The 25591-nt window shown below is 42.3% G+C and overlaps 2 protein-coding genes across 4 annotated transcripts in view; one reads left to right on the top strand and one right to left on the bottom strand.

Moving 5' to 3' along the window:
- Positions 1–1976: 1976 nt before the first annotated feature.
- On the bottom strand, positions 1977–5955 carry soul2 (heme-binding protein soul2). Its single transcript, XM_066680109.1, has 5 exons — positions 5802–5955; positions 5386–5566; positions 4562–4682; positions 4309–4465; positions 1977–2471 (listed from the first exon to the last, which is right to left on the bottom strand). Exons 2-5 carry the CDS (start codon positions 5515–5517, stop codon positions 2297–2299), a joined length of 585 nt encoding a protein of 194 aa, XP_066536206.1. The 5' UTR covers positions 5518–5566; positions 5802–5955; the 3' UTR covers positions 1977–2296.
- A 1774-nt stretch (positions 5956–7729) lies between these two features.
- The window catches only part of ccdc85a (coiled-coil domain containing 85A), a 29319-nt gene continuing 11457 nt past the window's right edge, over positions 7730–25591 (top strand). Inside the window, exons 1-2 of one of the 3 annotated variants that reach the window (XR_010804125.1) lie at positions 7730–8360; positions 11185–12672. Coding sequence is in view for 2 of the 3 variants with exons in the window: in XM_066680107.1 (XP_066536204.1) it covers positions 8121–8360; positions 11185–12172 (1228 nt within the window). In the remaining variant the exon portion in view is untranslated. The remainder of the gene's footprint in view (positions 8361–11184; positions 12673–25591) is intronic. The other 2 variants (XM_066680108.1, XM_066680107.1) reach the window with 2 other exon arrangements.

Here is a 25591-nt window from a genome sequence, read left to right as displayed (position 1 = left end):
CATTCAGGTAAGGAGACGCCTGATATAGACTGACTTTTCTGCATTGTCCTCATACTCTTCATTCCCAAATGCCTTTGCTTCTGCTAAGAGAGCTTGTTACAGTCTCTTTCCAGCAGAAAGATCAGGACAAGCTAGCACCTAAATGCAAATGTGTACCTGTATGCTGAGTTATCCAGGGGAAAACATTCATTAATTTCATTCATTATCTGTAAGCGCATATCCAATTCATGGTCGCGGTGGGTCCAGAGCCTACCTGGAATCATTGGGCGCAAGGCAGGAATACACCCTGGAGGGGGCGCCAGTCCTTCACAGGGCAACACAGACACACACACACACAATCACTCACACCTACGGACACTTTTGAGTCGCCAATCCACCTACCAACGTGTGTTTTTGGGGGAAAACATTTACACAGATAAACAAAATGAAAAGACGGGTGTTAAGACTGGGTGCATGGGGGCGGGGAAAACCCAACTGGGAAAAATGAAACCACAGTGGAATACGGCAGAAGTATAATATAACCTCTAACTAAAGACACACAAGACTAACTCAGAGGGCAACAAACCAGTGCTCTGCCAGAAATAAAGGCTGTGTACAGGTACATATTTGTACTAGTGTTAATATTCTCTTGGGTGTAAAACTATGGTATTCAGACCCAAAAGACACAAGTTCTTAAAGTGCCTGTCCATGGATCAAACATCATGACTCGATTAAAACAAAAGATGTATTTCAGCTAATATTCCTTTAAATGAGAATGAGCCACAGCTCAAATCAGCCCAAGGGCCCAGAAGTAAGGAGCGAACAGAAGCAGCTCTGGACTTGAGCCATTTTCACTTCTGAGTTCTTGTCTTCACTGTATTATTCAGATCTTTTTTTCCAAGCTTGTTATGTTTGTTTTGTTCATTTTAACCTCATCTCTGTGCTCTCACAGAAACCCAGGTTCATCCGTGTGACTGGAGAGACTCAGATGATGAGGTGGGGCTATTCTAATTCCTGAGTGGCTCCACTCTATGAAAAAAGCAGACTCATGTTATCCCATATTCCCAGACTTGGGCATGCCTCAAAAACAGACTGGATTTACTTCATTCACTGTATGATCCCCAATTCTGGATGTTAATGCACTCACGTAAGTTGATTTTATAAGTCCTCTTCAAAGGTACCGCACATTTAACTTCATAGACAACAAAAACCTTCAATAAAAGATGGAAACATTGAGAGTCCCAAACTTGTTAGTTTTTAAATCATATATAAACCCAAGCTATATTTTTACTTCAGTTTGGGCTTATCATTCAGTTACTTATCTTCATACTGGGTATTGTCACTGTCACACAGCCGCAGGGGTCTGGGGTTTTAGGTCCAAACCCTGCCTCGGGTCACTGCCATTGTGGATTTTGGTGGAGAACCTGGAGCAAGTCTGAGTGTGTTAGTGCCTGAGTGAGTGTGACCTGTCATAAATTGGTTCCCTGTTCAAGGTGTGTTTCTGCTTTGCATCCAGTGACGCTGGGCAGGCTCTGGTCCCACCGCTATCATGACTGGATAAAGTACTTACACAAACAAACCCCCACGCACACACACACACACACACACCCACACACACACACAAAAAAAACACTGTTTCTGTAAAAGTTGGGATAAAGCAAACTGATTTGTTCATTCTTTTTAAAATTTATTTAAAAGACAAAAAGCACAAAGAAAAATCGTCCTGTGTTTGCACTAAATCAACTACATTTTGTAATTTGCAAATAAACTAATTCTGCATTTAATAGATGAAAATACCTCATCCCCCAAAAATGTATAGAATATTAACACAAAACATTCCACAATAAACATGTGAATAATAATGATTATAAAAGTAAAGTATTAAAATGAGTAAAAACAGAGGTTGTTATTAAAATATTGTTAAATGTTTGCCTGAGAAAATAATGGCAATAGGTAAATAACATGTTATTTAAAAACACAAATTGAATCTGTGAATCTGGCCCAACCCCTGAGTGTTACAACATATTTCTCAAACCTGTTTTAACCTGTCAAACAGCACGTACCAGTAGATATGTTAGATATTTACAAGAACCTCCATAGTCTGTTCTTGCTTCATGTGTTTACAAACTGTTCTGTAAAAATGCTTTTTAGCAAATTAAACACAAAGTATCACCCCATATTAAAAACACCATTATTTTCAACTGCTTACGCAGGGTGTATGGAAAAGTTACAAACTGAATGTTACTGACAGGACGAAAATGCACTTGAAGTAATGGAGATGTGTCCATGGTCTGTAGCTGTTTGGACGCTCCAGTTCTCAGAAAGCGTGGGACCATATTTCATCTTGACGATCTTCTAGGACGAATATGCCTTTATATGCAGCCGCATCATACCTTGTGTCATCAAACAGAATTCCTGCAGCCTGGAGGTCCTTAAACAGCATGTCCTTATTCTCTTTTATCATCTTCTCAGATTGATCACTAGAAAATATCCTGCCATCAAAGAGAGAGTGAGATGAGATATAAAATATATACAGTTGGTAATTAGCTGCAAGAAACATTATAGCCTACAAATATATGTAATTTGCAATATCCCCATTCAGGCCCAACAACGAATATTATTATTTAGGGGAAAATCTATGTATTCTATTTATTTATTTTGCTTTAAAGAAATTAAATGTTGTAATACATACTTAATGATCATCTACAAGTACTCATGAGTATTTTTAAAACGTATATATTCTCATTTATTCACTATGAAACTGAACATTTGTAATATTCCGTTAAAAGCAGTAACTTTGTATAACCAAAGTTAATTAGATTTAATACTGATTAATTGATATATAACTTCTCTTGTATACATAAGCTTTGATCTGTAAAAAAATACATTAAACCAGTGGTTCTCAAACTGTGGTACCCATACTGGTGGTACATGAAGCAGCAAGTAATTGTACGGCAAATGACCTAGAAAACTGTACTACATAATTAAGGAACTTATTCGTATCTGAAAATATTTCTGAAAAGCAGGTAGTGTCGCAGTCACAGCTCCAGGGACCTGGAGGTTGTGGGTTCGATTCCCGCTTCGGGTGACTGTCTGTGAGGAGTTTGGTGTGTTCTCCCTGTGTCCGCGTGGGTTTCCTCCCACAGTCCAGAAACACATGTTGGTAGGTGGATTGGCGACTCAAAATTGTCCATAGGTGTGAATATGCGAGTGTGTGTAAAGGACTGGCACCCCCTCCAGGGTGTGTTCCAGCCTTGCGCCCAATGATTCCAGGTAGGCTCTGGACCCACTGAGGCCCTGAACTGGATAAGGGTTACAGATAATGAATGAATGAATGCATGAAAGTGGTGTAAAACATGAGCATTTTGGACTAAAGGGGCAAAGCGAAAATGAGAAAAACTAGCCAAGACCAAGTTTGAGAAAACTGAGCCTAGAGGGACTAACTCCAACAATGTGGCCATTCTTCGCATCATTAGAGTCCTAAAACAATGTTTAACACAACACTGCACCTCCTTCACCTACTGATACAAGCGCAGGGAGCCGCTGTGACCTGCTCCAAATGCTGCATAGTTTTCGCCTGTAGATTGTTAAAGCACATAACTGATATTAGATTGACAACTACTCATTTTTAATTCTTTCAAAATGCTTATTTCTCATAAAATTAAATGTTTTCATTTGAATAGCATTTTACCGACATCAATAGAAAGCGATTGTGGGTAGTTACATAGTGCATTTTTTGCACTGCTGAGTCCAGAATAGCGATGTCACTCTTACAAATCATTGAAGCATCTTGACCATTTGGAAGCTGTAATTTTTAAAGCCAAACATGAAATATTTCCTTTCTGTTTTCCAAATTATTCATTCATTCATTCATTCATTCATTATCTGTAACCGCTTATCCAGTTCAGGGTCACGGTGGGTCCAGAGCCTACCTGGAATCATTGGGCGCAAGGCGGGAATACACACTGGAGGGGGCGCCAGTCCTTCACAGGGCAACACAGACACACACACACACACACACACACATTCACTCACACCTACGGACACTTTTGAGTCCACCTACCAACGTGTGTTTTTGGACTGTGGGAGGAAACCGGAGCACCTGGAGGAAACCCACGCGGACACGGGGAGAACACACCAACTCCTCACAGACAGTCACCCGGAGCGGGAATCGAACCCACAACCTCCAGGTCCCTGGAGCTGTGCGACTGCGACACTACCTGCTGCACCACCGTGCCGTCCTTTTCCAAATTAACTTGCTTTAAATATTTTTTAATTTTAAAAGTAACATGAGTATATAATAAGAACAACAAATGTGGGTGACCTCACCTAACATAGACTGTTCCTCCAGGCCTGATTTCTTCTTTGATAGTCTGATCATTAAAGTTAGGCAGGACAGTGTCTGGGGAGATGTGGTAAGAGAGTGTCACTTGTTCTTGGCCATTCTCCCCAGTCCTCACTGACAGAATCACTGGTCTGCCGGAAACTAAGTCAAAATGAAAAAAAAAAAAACGATATGAGACAAGCTTTAAAATAGTGAGGTTTCACAGAATTCAAACAAATATGTTGTATCTGAACATACCCTCAAAATTCTTTATGTATTCATTCAGTTTCCAGAAGCCACCCATAACACTACCTCTGCTAGTGTCTGGTAAGTCTGTTGTAATCCACCGACTGGATTTATACAGACGCTCTTCAAATGTCTGTCCACACATCAGAGACAAGGGTGAAAAACATAACTATTAATACATTTACTTATCTTTTAGTTGTAATAACTTTCAGATATGGCCACCATTTGAACAGAATATGGTATAGTAATATTTTCAGTCGATTAGTTATGATTTTTAATCCACATTTCAGCATAAAAATGTAATCAATATGTAATTTATCTAGGGCTGTCACAATAGCCTCAATATTGTAGTTGACCACACAACCGCAGGGAACTGCAAGCAACCATTACAACCAAAATATATACGTGTCTTCCTTTTTTTCAAGGTCTTTCTTGTTTAACACTTACTGCGCACAATAAATGTTAAGTAAATTTGTTTTAAAAAATGATTATAGTGTATTTTTTCTCAACTTCATCAGTTTCATCTAAATTGCTGCAGCTTAGCGTCAGTCTTCTTTTATAAAATGTAAACAATGGCAGCAAACCTAGTCGCAAAATCAAACGCAACTTTGCCAGTTTGGGATTTCGGATTTCAACCAAATGAAACAGGAGAGCCATCCAATTCAAATGAAGCTATATGCAAAATCAAACTTGAGATCTTTTTATTTTTAAATGATGTAACACTTTGTAAATAACACCTATCATTTTCATCACATTTCACAAATATTATGCTGTTCTACAGATTCTATTTATATTATTACTGCTTATAAACTGAGTAAAATGTAAGACAGACATACCTCATGCTTATTTATCAGAACGTACTCTGGACATAGGCACTGAGGGCAGCAAGCCTCAGGATCTCCATATGCTCTCAAACAAAAAGAAAGCACAAATGGAAGGCAGAGAGCAACAAGCAGAGAGGTCTTCATCTCCCCACAGTCTGTTTTCAGGCAGGACAGTGTCTTTATAGGTCAATACCTGAAGGTGCGAAAACAGCAGCTGTCAGTTTACTGTCTGATTTGTTTAAACGCTTTGCATGGCTTCAACAGGAAGACCTGTAAACCCAGTCGTCCAGTCAGAGAAACAGAACAGAAACATGCTTAAACCAGCTAAGCAGAAACACAGGCTGGATTGGCTTAAGCATGTGCAATATCATCCTACAATTAGGCATAGTACTGAATAAAAGAGTCTTAGGCAGAAGTGCTATAATCACCTGAGGTTGTTCCAGCTGCTGGTTGCCAGGAGGAAGTGATGGTTAAATGTGACTGCGAGAGACAAGTAGAGAATTTGTTAGCACAACTGGTCTTACAGGTTAATCCCACAACAATTAATTACCCTCTCAGTTAAAGCTCTAGAGACCTTAAAGGATCCTAGCAATAAAAGAGCAAAGGAAAACATGGATTAAATACGGATGAGATTTTTTTACTCGTTGGTTCTGAAAATAAAATACACAAACTATTACAACAGCAGGTAAAAAAATAGCCAAACAAACAGAGACTGTGCCTTTGGGAGATATGTATCCGTTCTCTCCCACATAGACCCTGCCTACTCACAAACTCCTGTCACTTGCTTACACTCATTGTGTGTTTCACATTTTGCACTCTTATAAATGCTACAAGCTCTTCTGAAATCTCCTGTTTCTAGATGTTTGACATAGTTCTGTAGGGTTTTATCACCTGTGCTTTTATTTGAGAATCTGATGAAAGCACAGAGCCAGAGCTCAAGCTGCTGTGTCTTGTTAAAGCAGTTAATGAATCATGAATTTTTCAACAGCAGGCCCAGATCAATGAGCAAGAACTATCATCCTCACTACAGGGCATCAGAGCCTCAGGAGTAAATGACAGAGAGCCTGCTGACCCACATCTGAGACAACACCTATTCAAACCAGTGCTGACAGACTTCTGTCTGTGTTCTCCCATTAACACCACCTGCCACACACTGACACTGATATTCTGACAGAGACTTTCAGATCCCAGCTTATAGAAGTTTGTTGGAACCTGTTGATTCATCATTTCTTCTAGAAATGATATCTAATATATAGGAGCGTGCACTCGGTTGCTGCAGTAACTGTTTTGATTATTCTGGAGGAATTTTAATTCACTAATTATGGAGTGACAGCATAACTTTTAACATATTTAATGTTGTCTAAAAGACTGTGTATAGCTTGTGATGGCTCTTGATAATTGTTGGAAAGGATGGATATACACTCTCAAAAAAAAAAGGTTCTTCAAAAAAGATCCCATATCCTCCCTATTTTTAATTGATAGGGTTCGGTGTAGTACATTCTCCCTGTTCATGTCTAGAAACTGAACATTGTTTTAAGTTAAGACGGTTTGTGTCAGTGATGTGAAACAAGCCATCACATTAACACTGATCCATCTCCACAGCATGGAGCACTATCTCAATAATAACAATGTAGTAGTACTAGTAGAAGTAGTATTATTAATAGTATTAAAGTATTTCAGTATAAAAACATGGCATGGCTACGCAGCTGCAGTCGTTCCGAGGTGTTTCTAGAACATTCCAGACCGTTGCTAGGCGGCTGCTACATGGTTACTAGGGCAAAACTGTATATGCTAAATTATTACTATGGTATTTAATTAGGTTTCTAAAGTGTTCTAGGTAGTTGCTAGGGTGTTGTGGTAACAAGTGTCTGATTAGATATGACAAAGGACGAATGCACAAACATTTGCACACCTTTCTTTTCTACCCGGGGACAAATAGCAGTAACAATTGGTTGCTAAGCAAATAAATAAATAAATTTTTAAAAAAGAAGAATATAACGCAAATAATAAAATCATGTATTAAGAATATTGCTCTTTAGTATAAATGTGATATATATTGCTAAAATGTAACAGTCCCCAAAACCGTAGTGCAAAATATCTGTTTGAATGGTTTATTGGTACTTCTAACATATGCTGTGAATGATCTTAATGCTAATGCTTATAGTAAAGACTAAGGTGTCATTTGATTATTCCTAAAGGTCTAGCCTCAAAACAGTGCAGGCGCCAGATGGAGCTCGCTACCAAAAAACAAACAGTGCATTCTGGTAAAGGGGGTGTGGATATATGAGGGGGGAGAGAGAGAGAGAGAGAGAGAGAGAGAGAGAGAGAGAGAGAGCGCTGCAGTCCGGTACGGTGTCTGAGGAGAGATGGTGACGGTGTTTTAGCAGCGGTGTGTAGCGGTCAGAAAGGCCGGCCGGCTCGGTGCTGCAGAAGCTCCATGGCGGGAAAGAGAGGCGCGAACAGCGGCGGCGCGCGGGAAGAGCGAGCGGCTCTGACGTAGAGACGCGGGGCTTTTCCCACCGCCGAGCAACAGCAGGAGGCGAGAGGAAGAGAGTGGGAGAGAAGGGAGAGAAGTAAGTGAACCCCCGGCTCTGTGGGCTTCAGTATGGATAGCGCCGAGAGCTTCAGCACGAGCGTGGTGTCTTAACTAAGCGTCTTCCTAAGCGGGAAATTTCTGGAAAGTGTGAGCAGCGCGGAGCTGCTCCTGTCTCTCAGACACAGCTTTGCCGAAGCCGAGGTGAACGAGGATGGAGAAGCCGAATCAAGCGCAGCCGCAGTCAGCCATGGCCAAGAAGGCTGAAAGCGGCGCGGAGGACCTGTCCAAACTTCCCGACGAGGAGCTGCTGAAGTGGAGTAAAGAGGAGCTGGTGCGGAGGCTGCGCAAAGCCGAGGCGGAGAAGATGAGCGTCATCGTGGACCATAGCAACCTCATCAGAGAAGTGAACCGCCGGCTTCAGCAGCATCTCAACGAGATCCGGGGACTGAAGGTAACACGGACAGACCGGGGAGGACCATGACAGGGCATTAGAAAAGCAGCAAGACCACCAGATACACACTGCTAGTGCATGAGGAGAGGGGGTTAGGGTTGAGAGAAAGCCCTTTACTGCAGCTGTTGTATCAACCCTTAAGACTTAGTGTGTAACACTCGAGTTTCTCATCAAACACACATGCATGATAATACACATTAATAACCCATGCTCACATGACATCTGCACATTTCACTCATATTTTAAAATGATCAGATAAACACCACTACATGTATGTTTTGTGGAAGATGTGTAGCTACTGGTTTTCCCTTGGGAAATGACAAAAGCTGCAATCTGACCAGGGGATGAGTGCATTGACAATAAAAGGGATACCTTAGGGATAGAATGCTGGCCTTTTTCACTTGTGTGAGCTAGATGCTGAATGTCAGGAAGTTTGGGGGTGGTGAACGATACTGAGTCAGATGAGTCAAAGCCTGCATACCGGCTTATTTGGTATTCCAAAGGTGTCCAAGGCAGTTTTCAGTCGTAGATGTTCGGAAGGGCAGTCGTGACTCAGTGGGTTAAGGCTTCATGCCAGAGATCAGAACATGCAGAAGCTAAAGGCTGCTTGTATGTTGACCTAACACTGGAGGTCAAGTGTCCTTTCTCTGCCATTGTTCCCTGGAGCAAGGTGCTTACACTCCCAAGTTACTCAGGGGATATTACATTAGTTTCCTAGTGTCCTTTATACCCTGCTCTGGGCAGTGGCCTTGGAAAAGAGCAAAGAGCACTACTGAGAATATAAATAAAGGTGAACTGTGTCTGGCATAACACAAGGGTAAATGAGAAACTCCACAGTTAACTCCACAGCTTTAAGTTAATGAGTAGCCATTAATGTGTAATACTGCACACAACGCCATGTGTATATGTGATCTACATGTGAGCATAGGGTTAACCCTGCTCAGGTCCACTGGAATACAAGACATGAGAATAGGCTTTTCAGTGCACACACGTTTGTGGATATGTTTGCACTTATTTGTTAATCTGCAGCCTACTATCAAAGGGCCCATTCACTGCCTGAACAGCAGGTACTGTCCAGGTGAATTTTAATCTCCCAAGGCACAAATGTAAACGTCCAATAGAACACTAAGTTTTGAAGAGACAGAACATTTTTTCCATTATATTTTTCACAACATAACTTCAACCTTAAATAAAAAGCCTGGTCACGTTGGAGTGTATATATTTAATTCTACTTAAAAATAAAACTGCAGAACAGACACAGTTATAAATACACACACACACACACACACATATATATAAACACATACAGTAGCATTTTGTAGTTTTACAATCACAGACTGTAGTCCACCTGCCTCTGCATACCTCCTTATCCCCATTTCACTCTGCTCTTCAGTGGTCAGGACCACCACGGAGCAGGTTTGATTTGGGTGGGGGATCATTCTCAACGCTGCAGTGGCACATACATGGCGGTGGTGTTATTGTGTGTTGTGCTGGATCAGACACAGCAGTGCTGCACACAAATCACACCTGCACTGAGGTGGCCTGTGGGGGTCCTGAAAATTGAAATAACACCTGTTAATTTGTAATAAGAGCCTCGTAATCTTGGAGTGTTTTCCCTTTTGGTTTGTTTTGTTTTCACACGCTGAAAAATCCAAGCGCACCAAAACACGTTACTGCAAACCACTTGAGAATGTTCTGACTGCTGATTGGTCACACCTGTTTGAGGCAGGAGCAAGAATGTAAACACAGTAAGATGATCCTGTGTTCTGGACTAGTGCGTTTCTGATCCATTACTCAGATTAGCAGCTAAACTTTAACTAGTTCTCTGTTTACATGCGTACTGAGTCCAATATGCAAAGCACACCCTTTTTGGACGAGGTTAGATCACGTACTAACCAGAAAGGAACAACACCAGAGTTCGTTTGGCACCGGACCGAGACCACCTTCTGTCAAGGGTCTCTGTGCGGTTGTCTTGGTCCACATCCGAATGAGATTACTTCTTTCACAGAAAACCGCACCAAGGGTGAAAACGAAACACAGTTCGATTTAACCAGACTAAAAAGTGCAGGGCGGCACAGTGGCTCAGCAGGTAGTGTCGCAGTCACACAGCTCCAGGGACCTAGAGGTTGTGGGTTTGAGCCCTGCTCCGGGTGACTGTCTGTGAGAGGTTTGGTGTGTTCTCCCTGTGTCCGCGTGGGTTTCCTCCAGCTGCTCCGGTTTCCTCCCACAGTCCAAAAACACATGTTGGTGGGTGGATTGGTGACTCAGAAGTGTCCACAGTGTGTGAGTGTGTGTTGCCTTGTAAACGACTGGCACCCCCTAGAGGGTGGGTTCCCCTTGCGCCCAGTGATTCTGGGTAGGCTCCGGACCCACTGCGACCCTAAATTGGTTAAGCTGTTACAGAGAATGAATGAATGAATGAATAAAATGTACAGTTGTGAAAACACCCCAAGTCAGGTAATATGGGCCATTTAAATGTGTGTGTGTATGAGCAATTATACGTAAAAAATTGAGAACAATGCAATTAGGAATATTTTGATTACACACAAACATATATCTAATATTTAATGCACTTCTGATAATACATTTAAAGCTTGCACATAGGGCAGCCATAGATGTCTCTTTCCAATCCTTTTTTATGTTGTATAGATGAGTGTTTGAAGAACAGCTGAAGAGTAATGTCCCTGTTTTGTATGCAGTGTATGTGCAGCATCTGCCTTTTATTGCAGTGTTATTAGGATCTTCCTAATGGCTTCAGCATTGCATAGGAATTGTCCTTCCTTTGACATTTCTGCTGAGTTTCTCCCTTTACTTGCCTTTGCAGGAAGTGAATCAGAAGCTGCAGGAGGACAACCAGGAACTGCGAGACCTTTGCTGCTTTTTGGATGATGACAGGCAAAAGGGCAAAAAAGTCTCAAGGGAGTGGCAGCGCCTCGGCCGCTACAGCGCAGGAATCATGCGCAAGGAGGTAACACTTTACCTACAAAAGCTGAAGGAGCTGGAGCAGAGGCAAGAGGAGGTGCTGAAGGAAAACCTGGAGTTGAAGGAACTCTGTCTCATGCTGGAGGAAGAGAAGGGCTCAGGGGGTACAGGAGGGTCAGTGGGCACTGGAGCACCAGCAGGCTGCAGGAACTCGATTGATAGCCAGAGCAGCCTCTCCCATGCCAGCGTGCCTGGGCCGGGGCTGCTGAGGGACGTTGGAGACGGGAGCAGTACCTCCAGTGCAGGCAGCACGGATAGCCCTGATCACCTCACACACAAGCAGCAGCTGCTGGCCGGTCCAGCGGGAGGCAGTCCGGAGCTCCTCCACAAACCCCGTTCAGGCTCAGGGGAGGAGCGGCCGGGTCCTGAGCACTCAGGACGCAGGCGAAGCACAAGTCCGGAATATGCTGCCCACACCTTCCCTCAAGTGTGCCGGCCTCGCTGCGGCTCATTCTCCAGCCCTGACCACAAGGGTTTTCGAGGTCTCAGCCCAGAGAAGCTCAAAGGCCTGTCTAGAGGCAGTCCGGAGCAGTTCTCCAAGCACATGCTGGTGTCCTCTCAGCCTCCGGGAAGCCCCGACCTCTTCCAGAAGCACAGGGCGAGCATCGGGAGTGCGTGTGGGAGTCCCGAGCCTAAACAGATACTTTCGGGGACCCCTGAACACCTGCAGAAGGGTCGTGTGATTTCAGGAAGCCCAGAGATGCTGAGGCATGTGTATGCTGCAAGCCCAGAGCATGGCAAGCTTGGAAGTCCAGTGCGGGATATGGCCCAGAGGAGGTCGGGAGATGAGATGTCCCCCCATCACCGGAGCATCTACAGCGGTATGAATGGTGGGTCCGACTGGAGCCTGCTGTAGCACCCCACATTGAGGGCCATTCAGTACACTACACGCAAAGGGATGGTCATCAGTCATCAAGGAGGGCATCAGTTTCAAAACCAAACCAAAAACACACCCCATAACCAGGCTTTAAACCATCCCATTCTATAAGCCATGATCTACATTTAGTTATGTTTCTTTTTGCACAGCTCAGACGATTCTCTGAAGAGGTAGCACAGGGCCGTTAGTGTCTGGCAGAATGCCTGATCTCTGGTTTAGGTTGGTGGTGTCCAGTCTTGGTTCTCGAGGGCCATGATTTCCGCAGGCTTTAGCTGCTGCTTGTCAATCTACCTGTGCTTTTATGCCTCGGAAACCATTTACGCACCGGAGCCTAACTGAGGGAACTGTAACCAATCACACTGCATTAATTCAGAGGCCCAACCAAAAGCCGGAAGACAATGCCACCCAGCAGGACCAGTAGTGGACACCACTGTTTTTGCCTTGTGATTCCAGGTGAGTGGAGTGGCAAACTGAAGACTGCAGCAGTAGCACTGCAGCAGTCGCAGTGAAGAGAAACAGGGTCATCACTCTGCTTTCTTTTACCGTTCTTGCTTTATCTTTCTATGACACCCTTCCCTTACATTAGTACCTCCAAGACTTTGAATTCCCCTCATGAAGGGGGCTGTTGTTCATATTGAATTTCGTAAACTGCATGTGAAGTGTGGGAAGCCAAACACTGCGGTACACTAAAGCACACATGCAGTCATACACACCCACTTGCACTCAGGTATACACACACACACACACAGCTGTAGGAAGTAACCGTATTAAGTTGTCTGTCTACTTACACAAACCTGCATGGAGTCATAGTGCAGTGTAAATAGACTGATTAAAAAAATATGAAGTGTTCACCCATTTTTGATTTGACCTTGTAATCAAAGATATTTCAGACATGTCATAACTGAATAATTAAAGTTTCCATTAATACTTATGCACACATACAATTAGGAGTGGTTGCTAAGGGCAAAACTAGTAACACTGTCACTACTGACTTTGTTGAACTTTTGAACTTGAACTTTACCTTACATGCACATTTATAAGAGCAAGTTAATTTATGCTGAACTTAATTTATCCGCCATTTGTAATTACAAATACCAGTATTTGTGAGATTCTTTTACTGTGGGTTTTCGCTTTTATTTTAAAGCTCATAAAAAGTGAATTCTAAGATATAGAGGCTTTATAATGACAATGACATTAATCCTTCAGAGTGCAGATTAATCACTAAGTGATTGATCAAGAATGCAAATTAAAATCAATGTTTTTAACTATGTAATTGTAACAGCCCTATGTCACATTAGCGGAATTCAACAAAATCACTTGATCACCTAGACAATTAGTGTTGAGTCCTATATGTAGATCTGGGGTGATAGGTTAATTGCTAATGCTTTTGTGTGACGGAACAAACGAGGGTCCGTATACATCACTGACGAACCTGCATTAAGGTATAATGGTCGGTGTCGTCTCATTGATGTAGAGAGTGTCACTATCTGGCTTTGCCTTTCTCTCTCAGTAAACAGGATAATGTGTTTGTGTGGTACCAAGAAAGAAAAAATATTAGCCTGTACTCTTGGTGTGTGGCAGGCATTCTCTCCAGCACAAACTGCTAATGATTTCCTGAAGGGGGAAAGTGCTGACTTGTGGAGCTAGCCAAGGCCATGGGACATTTCCTGAAGCAGTGCTGTTTACCTTACGCTGCGTTTAAGAGGCAGATAACAGCAGCTAATTAACACCTGAATTCACTGCACTGGAAGACATGTCCAGATACTCTGCAGTGACTGATGTCTTTGAGTAAAGAGGCGGTTCTTACTGTGATGGAAGTCTGTTTTGACTGTCAACGTATGGAATGTTAAAATACATGTGAGCAACATTTGACATGGTGGACGTAGCAGCTGAGATGGTCGTGTGTTTCTAGGCAGACTGTAGTTTATTTTGTAAGTGTACAAAAGCTGTTTGAGAACACCCTTCCTTTCATACATTATCTGTTTCCAAAAATCTTTTTCTAAATTTGCAGATCCTATTAAAATGTTCCACATAGACACTTTAGCATCCTTGAGCCAGAAGTGTCCACCTCCCTCATCTCAACCCAGCATTCTCGCACTTCTTTAGTCCTAAGCTCCTCAGGTCTACAATCACGTAACAGTTTTTTTTTGTTCGCTATACCACTGATCACTAGTCTTTTTTTGGGTCCATTTTTGGCCTAACAGAGTTTCATTAAACTAGATCGACCCCTCCCCCTCCCTGCCGCCCCTTCACATGCATCTCTGGCATTTGCTAAAATCCTGTGCCAACAATCCAAGCAGGGAATTACAGTGTGTCCATGTTACCCATGGCCAGCCAGGCAGGATTATCCCATAAGAGGTTTTGGACAGACAGATTTCTTTTTATTTTTCCCTTCCATCTCTGAGGCATGGCTGCTTTTAGCTGGCCCCTTGGTCTACAGCGTCAAGCTCTGTTTGGCTGTAATTAATAGATCCTATCCAGCACACACTGCATTTTACACAGACCACATGATCAGGTATTTATACATTTATTATTTATTTTATGAATATCACAATATTCATTGACTATTGGTTAAAAAAAACATCACCAGCACTGGAGTTTCACTTTATTGTAGTACTAGTTCATAGGTGGCTGGAATGTGGTTGCAAACAAAAGCTGCCAAAACACAGCTTACTTATCATTTATTGAGGATTTAATGACGATCATGGATGTATGCTTAATCCTAGTAAATATACTGTGCCGTTGAGCCTTTTTGGATTTTTTGGGGGGGGGGTATTTGGCTATAATTTTTATAATCATCCTACATTGAGGTTTAGGATTTTGAAATCCACACTGGACATAAATTGTGCAGTCTGAATCCGCAGAATGTTCTATTTCACCATTTGGAATGGTCTCTCCTGCTAAAATATGTAATATAACAGCTCCCCACCCTTCTGGCAGCCTATCAGTGTTGCATTACTGTAACCTCCTCCTTAGCCAGAGTCATCTACAGCAGAGTCAGGTTTGCTATCTCCACACTCAATCCCATCCACACTGCTCTCCAAGCCCCAGGGAGAGCCAGTAGCTCAGCCGGATATCTGCCGTTCTCACAGAGGACACTGCCTATGACCTTGATCCGCCTCACTCTAAATATAGCTCTACAACCCAGGGCTGTCCTGTGAGTGTGTTTCAGAGGGGTCTGTGTGTATGTGTGTGTCTCAGAGCCTTCTGTTGAGGATGCTGAAACTGTCTGTCAATCAGATGGCCTGTCAATGCCTCATGTAAATAATGAATAATGCTGTATGAGCTGCATTTGCATTGGTAATGTGACAGAGAACAAGCCCTGCTCACTGTTTACGCTTCATGCTTCGTGGGCATTCGGCATAGTTCAAGGCTGATGTGACAGTGTACTGTTTTGACGATTTGCAGTAATTTCATTTGGAGGCTAAGCCACTCATTGAATTGAAGAGGGGGGATTGGCTTTTGCGTGCTTGCCTCAACATTTAAACAGAATTTAATTTAATTTACTTCTTTCATTTCTCATGAGCTCCTCAGCTGGTGGAGAATGAGAGTCAGACCGCCCTTTTCGCCCCCTTTGACTGTGATGCTGAAATCCACTTCTGAGAAGCGGCCATGCTGGGTGCCGTGAGGTTGTGTAACTGTTATGGAGCATTTCTAAGAAGCGTCGCACTCCAGTACTAAATTAAATCTACTCCACTCTGTGTCCCGGCCGATTGACTGAGCTTGAATGTATCGGCATAATTAACGACTGCTTGCTTCTTTGCAGTTTAATAGAAATTCAAATGTAGCTAAGCTGTCGCCCAAATAGATGCCTGTGTATTCCCCCAGTGATCCCTGTTTGTTGTCATTAATTCCATAAGCTATAAATATTCATGTTGATTCTAGTAGTATACCGTCTAGTGTAGAAAAGACGTGATGGAGGCTTTGTGCAAAGCAGTAGGCTAGAATGTTCATCGACCATACATTAGCTCAGCAATAAGCAATTGATTCAGGTCCTTATTGCATCGTCACAAGATCAAGTTATATGAACAATGCTAGAGGCTGGAACGGGATAATATTCAGGTGCCATTAGGTCTTTACTATGTCCTTCACGTTTGCTGTCGATGCAAGTCTAGCTCTTGCTTTTTTGCTAGTTCCCTTGAGTATGCACTCACCCTTATAAGTGCATTGTTATTATTTCAACTCCTTCAGTAAAGTGCAGGAAAAAATTGTAATGGCTTTGTCAATTGAGCAAGGCATAAATCTGAATAAAACTTTATCTTTAACATAATGCTTTCAGTTTTACTTCTGTCCAAGCTATTTGTATTGGCGCCACATACATTATCTAGTCACCTTCACTTTCTCAACTGTGTAGTTATCGCTGTTAACGTCTAGCCCAGGCCTGTATAAATGTGGTTGTCTTGTTTAACAACATACAACCTCAACTCCTACACACTTTTCTTTTGTTTACATCAATGCTCTAATTAAACACAGTGAAAATAATCCATGTTAATCATTACAAATACTGGCCTCTCTTATTCCTTGAAAGGCATCCCAGTGTGTCAAGGAAATGCTTATATTCCACATATAAAGATACTAGTGTTCTAAACAGGTATGGATTGGTTATTGGTCCAACTGTATTGATTTTGGATTGTTAGGATCAATTAGAATTGATTGAAAATACTCAATGAAGTAAGCATCTGTTTCTTGGCCAAAACCAAATTGAATTTAAAATGTTTAAAGGAACCTAAAAGCGATATTTTACAATTGAGAACTTAAACTGCAACAGATAAATAGGATTCTGCAAAATGTATAAAACAGATGTTTGGAAACCGAGATGAGGGTTTGATAGAGAGATTGAACACTCAAAAGACCCTTCCATGATTACAGTCTACCTTCATCTCTATTGAGTTTCAAGCAGAAAATGCTGTGCTGCCAAGTTGGAGTGTGTTGGATATAGCAAAGACGAAGTGGCCACTATGCCAAACACAAAGTACATTTTTCCTAAAAATATGACATTTCCACATGAGTTGGATTATTTTCCCCAGTGTTCCCTAAAACCTGCTCAATCTTGCATATATATATATCAATAGTACAGTGTCGTAAAGAAATATTCAGCAGTGGAAACACTAGAATCTAATCAAATTCAGGCATAGAGTTTTAGTCCTGAACACTCTAGAGTCCAGCCTCTTCACTGCTTAACCTCTATTGTCCGTGTAGAGGATATAGACACCTCATGTTGAGAGGGCCACTGGCAAGGTCTCTGGATGGGCAAAGGGGATGAAGGGGCAGGTCAGATCTTCACCCGGAAACCCTGGTTGCCTGCTGGCTGTGGGCACAAGGTGACCGCCATTGATCATCCCCCAATGAGAAATTGCAAGCGGGAGGGCAGCAGTCAGACAGCTGCAGGGCTCTTACCTAATCTGCTGTTACATCCTCTCAGTCGAGCTTGAGCCACAGGAGCTAGATTAAATCATCCGCCATATGAGTCTTAAACCACAAAAATGTCAAGGGTGGCAGAATCAGAGACTGATTGCTCAGTGTTCTAAAAGGGCTGGGAAATTATCTCCCGCTTATTTAATGGTTCCCTGCTGAAAAATTCATGTTAACACATAGCTAAGGAAAAAAAAAGATAATCCTCAACCCTAGTGCTGTCCAATAATAATAAAACATAACATTGCAGTTCATATAGATATATCACAGCGTGACTGGTCAAGAAACCATATTTCCAGACATGAAATGTATGACTCATTTAGTTTTTTATGTATAGTATAAATATGAAATAACTGAAGAGCTAATGAAATCACATTGCATTAAATTTACTTTAAAAAGTGCTTAAAAAAAATCTCTCCATACTGCTCTTAAAAAAATCAGTTCTGTGATTCAACAGTGTTTAACCCGCATACAAAGACTTCCAGAACTACTTAACATGTTAATGTAGTCATCTATTAGCAGCACCTATTCATTATGAACATGTCTTTGTAGGCAATCTGTCTCATTATATCACCCTCATACATCTCTATCAGTTATACACTGCTGACCTTTTCCATTGACAGGGGAATTTATGAGGTACCTTAACTGTTTCACTGTACAGTGTAGGAGTGGCTATTGCAGCTGTGTGGAAGAAGGGCAGGCTTCCAGCAGCCTGAGTCACTGCTGTAGGAGAGTAGTCATCCTCTGACCATCTCATGCTGACCTATAGCTCAGTGAAATAAATGGATTTGATGTTTCAGTGTATGCTACTCGTTTATGAGCAGGAGGTCATGTATTTAAACAAGTTTAATTTGAATAGTGTCTGGAAAATTCAGATGATCAGTGTCTGGATTTAGGAGCCATGTTGTGGCTTATAAACCCATCAGAGTGATTGAATGTTAGTGTCAATTGTACACAGAGCATCAAAAATAGTATCACTGACAGCAGAAACGCAAGAAATAACTAACAAATCCATGAGTGGACAGATAGACAGCTTGTCCCCTGGAGAAAAAGCTCTGTTAGCTCAGCAGAGAAGGCCATCAGGTGTGGCATGAATATCAGCTGCCCTAGGGGGTCCTCCAGTGCACATCTGGGGCATCAAAACGACCCGTCCAAACATGAGATATAAATAGAGTATATTCACACTGGTCCATGTCCTTGTCAATTTAAAGCAGCATTACATACGATGACGGCGTCACTGATGAATCATCAGTTGCCCATTAGTGGTTTCGGCCTTGCCACGGGCACCATATGCATTACCATTCTATATGTGTGTGTGCAGTTGTATCTGCTTCCAGTACTGCCCTAGTTCCCTGATTTAAAGGGATACTGTAGAAACAAACGATTGTTAGTTTACAAAATTATGTTTTTTGAACATGGATCACAACGTAATGACTCTGATCTTACTGTGCATTAAAAGCACAAATATCCAGATGTCTGCTATGATAATCTTTTTTAATCATTACACTTGTACAACACATTTAAAGATGTCCAAGTACGCTTCACTATCAGCACTGCAGACAACGCCATACCATTCAACACACACACTTGAGTGAAGCGTCAACATACTCTAAACGAGGAACGCCAGTCCACCTGGAGGACTGCATCAGGCACTAGGGGGCTCAGATATAGAGCAGCCAATTCACATGACCTCCATGTTATTGGACTGTGGGAGGAAACGGGAGAGACTGGAGGAAACCCATACAGACACAAAGAACATGGAAACACCACCCAGATGGGAATTGAACCCAAGATCCCAGTGCTGAAAGGCAAATGTGCTAACCACCAAGCCACTAGATAAATGTAAAAATAAAACTTAGAAACGGATAAAGTTTAAACCCAACATGAAGATAAGTTACTGTTTAGAACAAGGAACAAATTATACACTTGACATCCAAATGTTTGTAGGGATTATTATTACTGAATTTTTTTCATTTAAGGTGTATCTATTATGCACCCAGCAAAGATCACCATTCCCAATATCAAGTGTCACTCTCGGCACTGGGCTGTGGAGCAGTGGAACTGTGTTCTGTGAAGTGATAGAGCTTCAGTCACTACCTCTGGGATGAGTTGGAGAGGGGTGTGTGCTCCAACATGAATCACCCAATGCCACGACCTGACTAATGTTGTTGTGGCTGAATGGCATCAAATCTACACAGAAATATTCCAACATCTAGTCCATAGGGTGGGTACATGCTATAACTGAAGTAACACAAACTGCCACTTTTCACTTTAGCGTGCAGCATGTGTTCTGGTGTTCATTGAGGGTGTTACTCTATTGGTCTCTTTGCAAATTACAGTAGCCTGTGCTTTTGAATTGCAGTTTAGAGCATGGGGTGTTATGTGGACAGCAGCAGATGATTGTAATACCTGAATAAAGGGTGAAGAGAGAAGGACAGAGAAAGGGATGTGATGCCCGTTTTTGTCCTCAGTGAATGTGCTGCACTTTCTGCTCTTGGTTCAGACAGCCAGGCTCACATTTCTGAGCATAGGCAGAAAAGGCAGCAGGCTGCTCATGTATCAGGCTGAAAGCTCTGTGTGCGGCTTTTGGGCTCAGCCTGAATGCAGCAAAGATGCTACTGCTAATACTATGGGCTCTGAAAGAGGGACTGCACATCAGGCAGCCCCTACAAATGAACTGCAGGCATACAGAGCTTTAGATTAAATAAGCAGCTTAGGTCCCCAAATGTAACTGCTGCACCATTCAAGGTGTTCTGCAGCTAGAATGAAAACATTAAGTGGGACTTTTATAAATTTGATTTATTTATTTATTTTTTGGCCAGTGTGAATTTGGGTTCCATTGAAAGAAATAATTTTCATCTCATTGCATCACTACTGCACTGCATGAATGCTATAAACATAAAAGTAATATTCTGAATGTGAAAAAGTGATGAACAAATGCTGCTAAAGCATAGTAATCAGTCTATGCTTAACTGTAATCTATGTGCTAGGCTCCAGAAGGTTTTTATATTATAATCAATATTTAATATATAATCAACTTGGGGTGGTGCAGCAGGTAGTGTCGCAGTCACACAGCTCCAGGGGCCTGGAGGTTGTGGGTTTGATTCCCGCTCCAGGTGACTGTCTGTGAGGAGTTTGGTGTGTTCTCCCTGTGTCCGTGTGGGTTTCCTCCGGGTGCTCCGGCTTCCTCCCACAGTCCAAAAACACACGTTGGTAGGTGGATTAGCGATTCAAAAGTGTCCCTGAGTGTGAGTGTGTGAATGAATGTGTGTGTGTGTGTGTTGCCCTGTGAAGGACTGGCGCCCCCTCCAGGGTGTATTCCCACCTTGCGCCCAATGATTCCAGGTAGGTTCTGGACCCACCGCGACCCTCAACTGGATAAGCGCTTACAGATAATGAATGTATAGAATCAACTTCCTGAAATGTGGTCACTGCATTTCACAAATGCATTTTTCCAGTTAATTTTTTGTTTTGTAATTCCTTCAGTCTCAGTATCTCAGCTTTCTTAGACATTGTGAAATAATTTACAGCTCTGTATAACATTTCTTCACACAGAAAATATTTTGTATTATTCCCTGCTTTCATCTAATTAGTAGAAGATGCATATGGACCTCATAGAGATTCTGATATTTCAAACATGTAATTACAACAAATTGGTTTCATGTAAATGAAGATTTGGTTAGAGCTTAAATATGTTTAAACATTAAAAATACATACAGGTAATGTTTTGGAGTATGGTTATCCCATTTAATGAAATATGAACCGAAGCATGAGGCCATACATTGCATTCTGACTGACGTATACTACATCGGGGACATCATATTTATTACCTCATATTATTGTACCACAGACACCTGTATTACATACCCTTGTGGCCACACGGCAAGAAAATTTTTTAGTTAATGGAGCAAGTACCCAGAGTGCCTTTAATACAGGAGAATGACTGAAATACGTTTAGTCATTAGGTGGAGGAGCTATATTCTTCTCTGGATTTTTGAGATAACTCAAAATAAAAGCATGATTCAAGCATGGCGTCTCTGCACCATATCAACTTTTTTCATACTATCTCAGAAGCTCAGCACAGCCTCTATACGGATCAATGTACATAGACACAAAAATATGAAAAAAGACAAGCATCTGGCTAGCTACACTTAGATGAGTGAGTTAACAAGCTAAACGCCACAGCACAGAGTGTGTTCCAGGCAGCTGAGGCTCAAATCACACGGGTTTAGAGAATAAAGCCTCATCTGTGAGCGCAAAGGCAACTGTGAAATTGTTTTCAGAGCATTTTTGATGGTTTTCAGCTTTGCTTTGACAGGATATTGCCTGAACTCTGCTTTAAACTACTGGGCTTGTGTTTTTTACCGACCTATTTTCCACCAGTCAGTGGCCTCCCACAGTGCCCCCCTTCCTGTGGCTCTCTTAAATGCATATGAATACACTGGATTTTGCCACATACTAAACAAAGAGACAGAACAGAAATGGTCAGTTTTGAATAACAATCCTCAAGATACAGTCCACAGTTTTTGAAAACCATGGTATATGTTATTACAGTTATACCACCCAACCCTACTGTACAGGGACTGAAACGGGTGCAATGTGTTCCCTGCTGCTGCATGCACATTATAGTGCGGTAAGAATTGTTCACCTAAACTGTAGGAAACAGATTGAGATATCTTTACCACTTTACCAGCAGAAAATATCCATGGGTGGTACAACAAACATTCTGAATGTCAGATGTGGTGTGTGTGGTTCAACAGAGTTTTGGGCCCACAGCTTCTGAGCTGCAGTGCTCAGATCAGCTGGGTGGAGGAGTTAGCGCCTCCCTCTCCACACTCTCAGATGAGGAAGAATTTGGCTGAAGGAGATTGGGGAACTGAGCTGGGTAATTGGAAGAGCCATTAAAATGAATGAAATTTATATGCAGATGAGCACTGCCTTGGACAGAGAGAATGAGCTCAAGATGGAGCAGTTCTCACTCTCTGGGAGGAGGAAATATACAGGAGCATATCTGCATTTCTTCATGATTTCCCATTTGCATAAACAGGTACTCTATATCACCTGAGTGTGTGGCCCAACATTTTTCAATAAACTGACCAAATTTCAAATAATGCTTTCTCTTGAATGATGCATTTTCAGCTCATGTATGTGGATATTCAAATGCTGTCCAGCAATCAGAGGGTAGCAAATATATATATATAAAACATAACATCACACTATATACACCTATCTTATAATAGTATGATGTTCAATATTCATTCATTCATTCATTATCTGTAAGTGCTTATCCAATTCAGGGTCGCGGTGGGTCCAGAGCCTACCTGGAATCATTGGGCGCAAGGCGGGAATACACCCTGGAGGGTGCGCCAGTCCTTCACAGGGCAACACAGACACACATTCACTCACACCTAGGGACACTTTTGAGTCGCCAATCCACCTACCAACGTGTGTTCTTGGACTGTGGGAGGAAACCGGAGAAAACCCACACGGACACGGGGAGAACCCACCAACTCCTCACAGACAGTCACCTGGAGCGGGAATCAAACCCACAACCTCCAGGTCCCTGGAGCTGTGTGACTGTGACACTATCTGTTGAGCCACTGTGCCACCATGATGTTCAATATTTGATTTATAATGTTGCTTCATAAGTACAACTGAGGAAGCTTCCTATGTATTCATTAAAGAAGAGTTTGGTGTGTTCACCCCGTGTCCACAGGGGTTTTCTTCCAGGTGCTTTGGATTCCTCCCACAGTCCAAAAACTTGTTGGTAGGTGGATTGGCTACTCAAGTGTCCATAGGTGTGAGTGTGTGTCGCCATGTGATAGACTGGTGCCCCATCCAAGGCGTGTTTCGGGTAGGCTCCGGACCCACCGTGACCCTGAACTGGAAAAGTGGTTACAGATCATGAATGAATGAATGAACGTTTAGCAGTTCATTCAAGCAAGAGTGGAGCCTCGCCCTGTGGGGAGGACGGCCTTTTCTCCACTCTTCTGTATAGGTCTGTTGATGGTCTACAATGTTGGGTAGGCGTTCAGCTCTCCAATTATGTTTATTGGTGGCATTAATTCCAAAGGATGTGACGGCTGGCTTCTCAGAAGAATGAAGACACCTTGCTAGTGGGTGCATAGTGGTTATGATTAAATTTAGGAGAAAACTGGGAACAAATGGCCAAAAACAACTCAATACAATATATCAAGCATTAAATAACGTCAATGGCATACAGTATCCACCAAATCAAGAAATTAAGGAATGTGTTTTTGGTTTGAAAGACAGTGAGATAGAACAGGACTAGCAGCAAATCAGTACAGATGGTGTTACCAATGTAATGTTAATACTAAAAGGGAACTATGAAGTGTACAGTACCTAATATTACACTTAATTTTGCTTAAGTATTATCAGTTGCCAATAGCCAGAGATTCCGAAATTCTTCTGACATTTACTAGGCTATATGTAACCAGAGTCACTAGTTCAGTTACATCTTCTGACATTAGCCATTCAGACCCAACAAGCGACATGTGTCAATATAGTGAAATAAGCTTCTCAGACCACTCACAGTGAGTAACGTGAGCTGATTCACATGTTTCTTCTCCTCTCTTCCTCACACTATTACTCACCCCAACTTGGCTCCCACCCAAACAAACCACAACAGACAGTCAGACAGACACACACTGCACAATCATCATTGGAGTGCAGTACCATTCCATATTGATGAGCACATTTCCACAAAGCTTTTCTCAGCAGGTCAGATGAGCTGAGAGTCCTCGAGAGTCAGTTTTCCGCACACAAGAGCCCTCAGCCACTGTTGTAAAATGGCCTCCACTTCAGTTAGAGTAGCCATGTCATTTGAGTAGTAACTGAAAATTACTTTACTGGAAGGCCCGTTGTATACATGGCTGCTCTTCCGTTCGCTTTATGACGGTGTGCTTCATGTTGGGGGAGACAGAGGGCCTGTCGTTTACTTTGTTAATAGCGGTCGTGAAACCCCTCCACTGAGACCCAGTGTGGTAGATGTTTTCAGGTAAATCTGTCTTGCTGAGACGTTTGTCTTTGTAGAGAAAAACTGCCTTTGCTGTTTTGGCGGCTGGGTCAGTGGGGCATGTGTGATGCTCCCTATTTATTGGTTCTTATTTCAAAACCAGCTGTGACCAATAACACCCTCTCCACATCCTAAACCATGAACCATTTCTTCCAGGATTTACTGCTGGGGTATATCTTGTAGAAAATATATCACCAAACTCCTCCACTGTGGGAGTAAACGCTCTCTGTGGAAAAGCTTCAGCTTTGGAACACAGACTCTGTGTCTTAACGATGAACAATGATTGGAATTAATTTAGCCCTAGGGAAGATGCTCTGCGTGAGGTATTTTATCATCCTGTTTTCCAAACGGCAGTTTAGTCTCTTGACTGCACTGATTTCCCTGATGTGTTTCCATTGTGGGTTCTGACATACATAAAAGCAGAACTGGAGATTAAGAAAATAAGTACAATTCTAGGCAAAGAATGGGACACCCCTTGTTCATGTTGATTTTTCTTCTTATTATTTATTTATTTTTTAAGAAATCATTCATTTTAATGTATTTATCTACTGTAACCACTTCATCAGAATTGTACTGGGTCCAGAGCCTACCCTGAACCACTGGGTGTTAGGCAGGCACACACTGTGGACAGGGCACCAGTCCATCGCAGGTCTATTAGAAAACAAGTTGAGTCTACAAGGAACTATAACGTGGCAATTCTTTGCAAATCGTAGTCTACAGAATGTTATCTAGATCTGGTATTATGGGATAGCAGACGTCGTTCTGAGGAGGGCTTTGTCCAGAGGCTTTGATGTTGTTCAGTTTTCTCCAAGGGCAAGGTGCAAAGAGTTCCACAGATAGCAATCAGGCTATTCTTCCAGGGCCAGCCTCTAAAATAGGCCAACAGCTGCTTCTCCTCCCCTCATTAGCATTTCACTTTGATGC

Source organism: Hoplias malabaricus, chromosome 8 (genome assembly GCF_029633855.1).
Source record: "Hoplias malabaricus isolate fHopMal1 chromosome 8, fHopMal1.hap1, whole genome shotgun sequence".
NCBI lineage: Eukaryota > Metazoa > Chordata > Actinopteri > Characiformes > Erythrinidae > Hoplias > Hoplias malabaricus.
The sequence above is the reverse complement of the archived record's forward strand: the minus strand, read 5'-3'. Positions and strand labels throughout refer to the sequence as shown.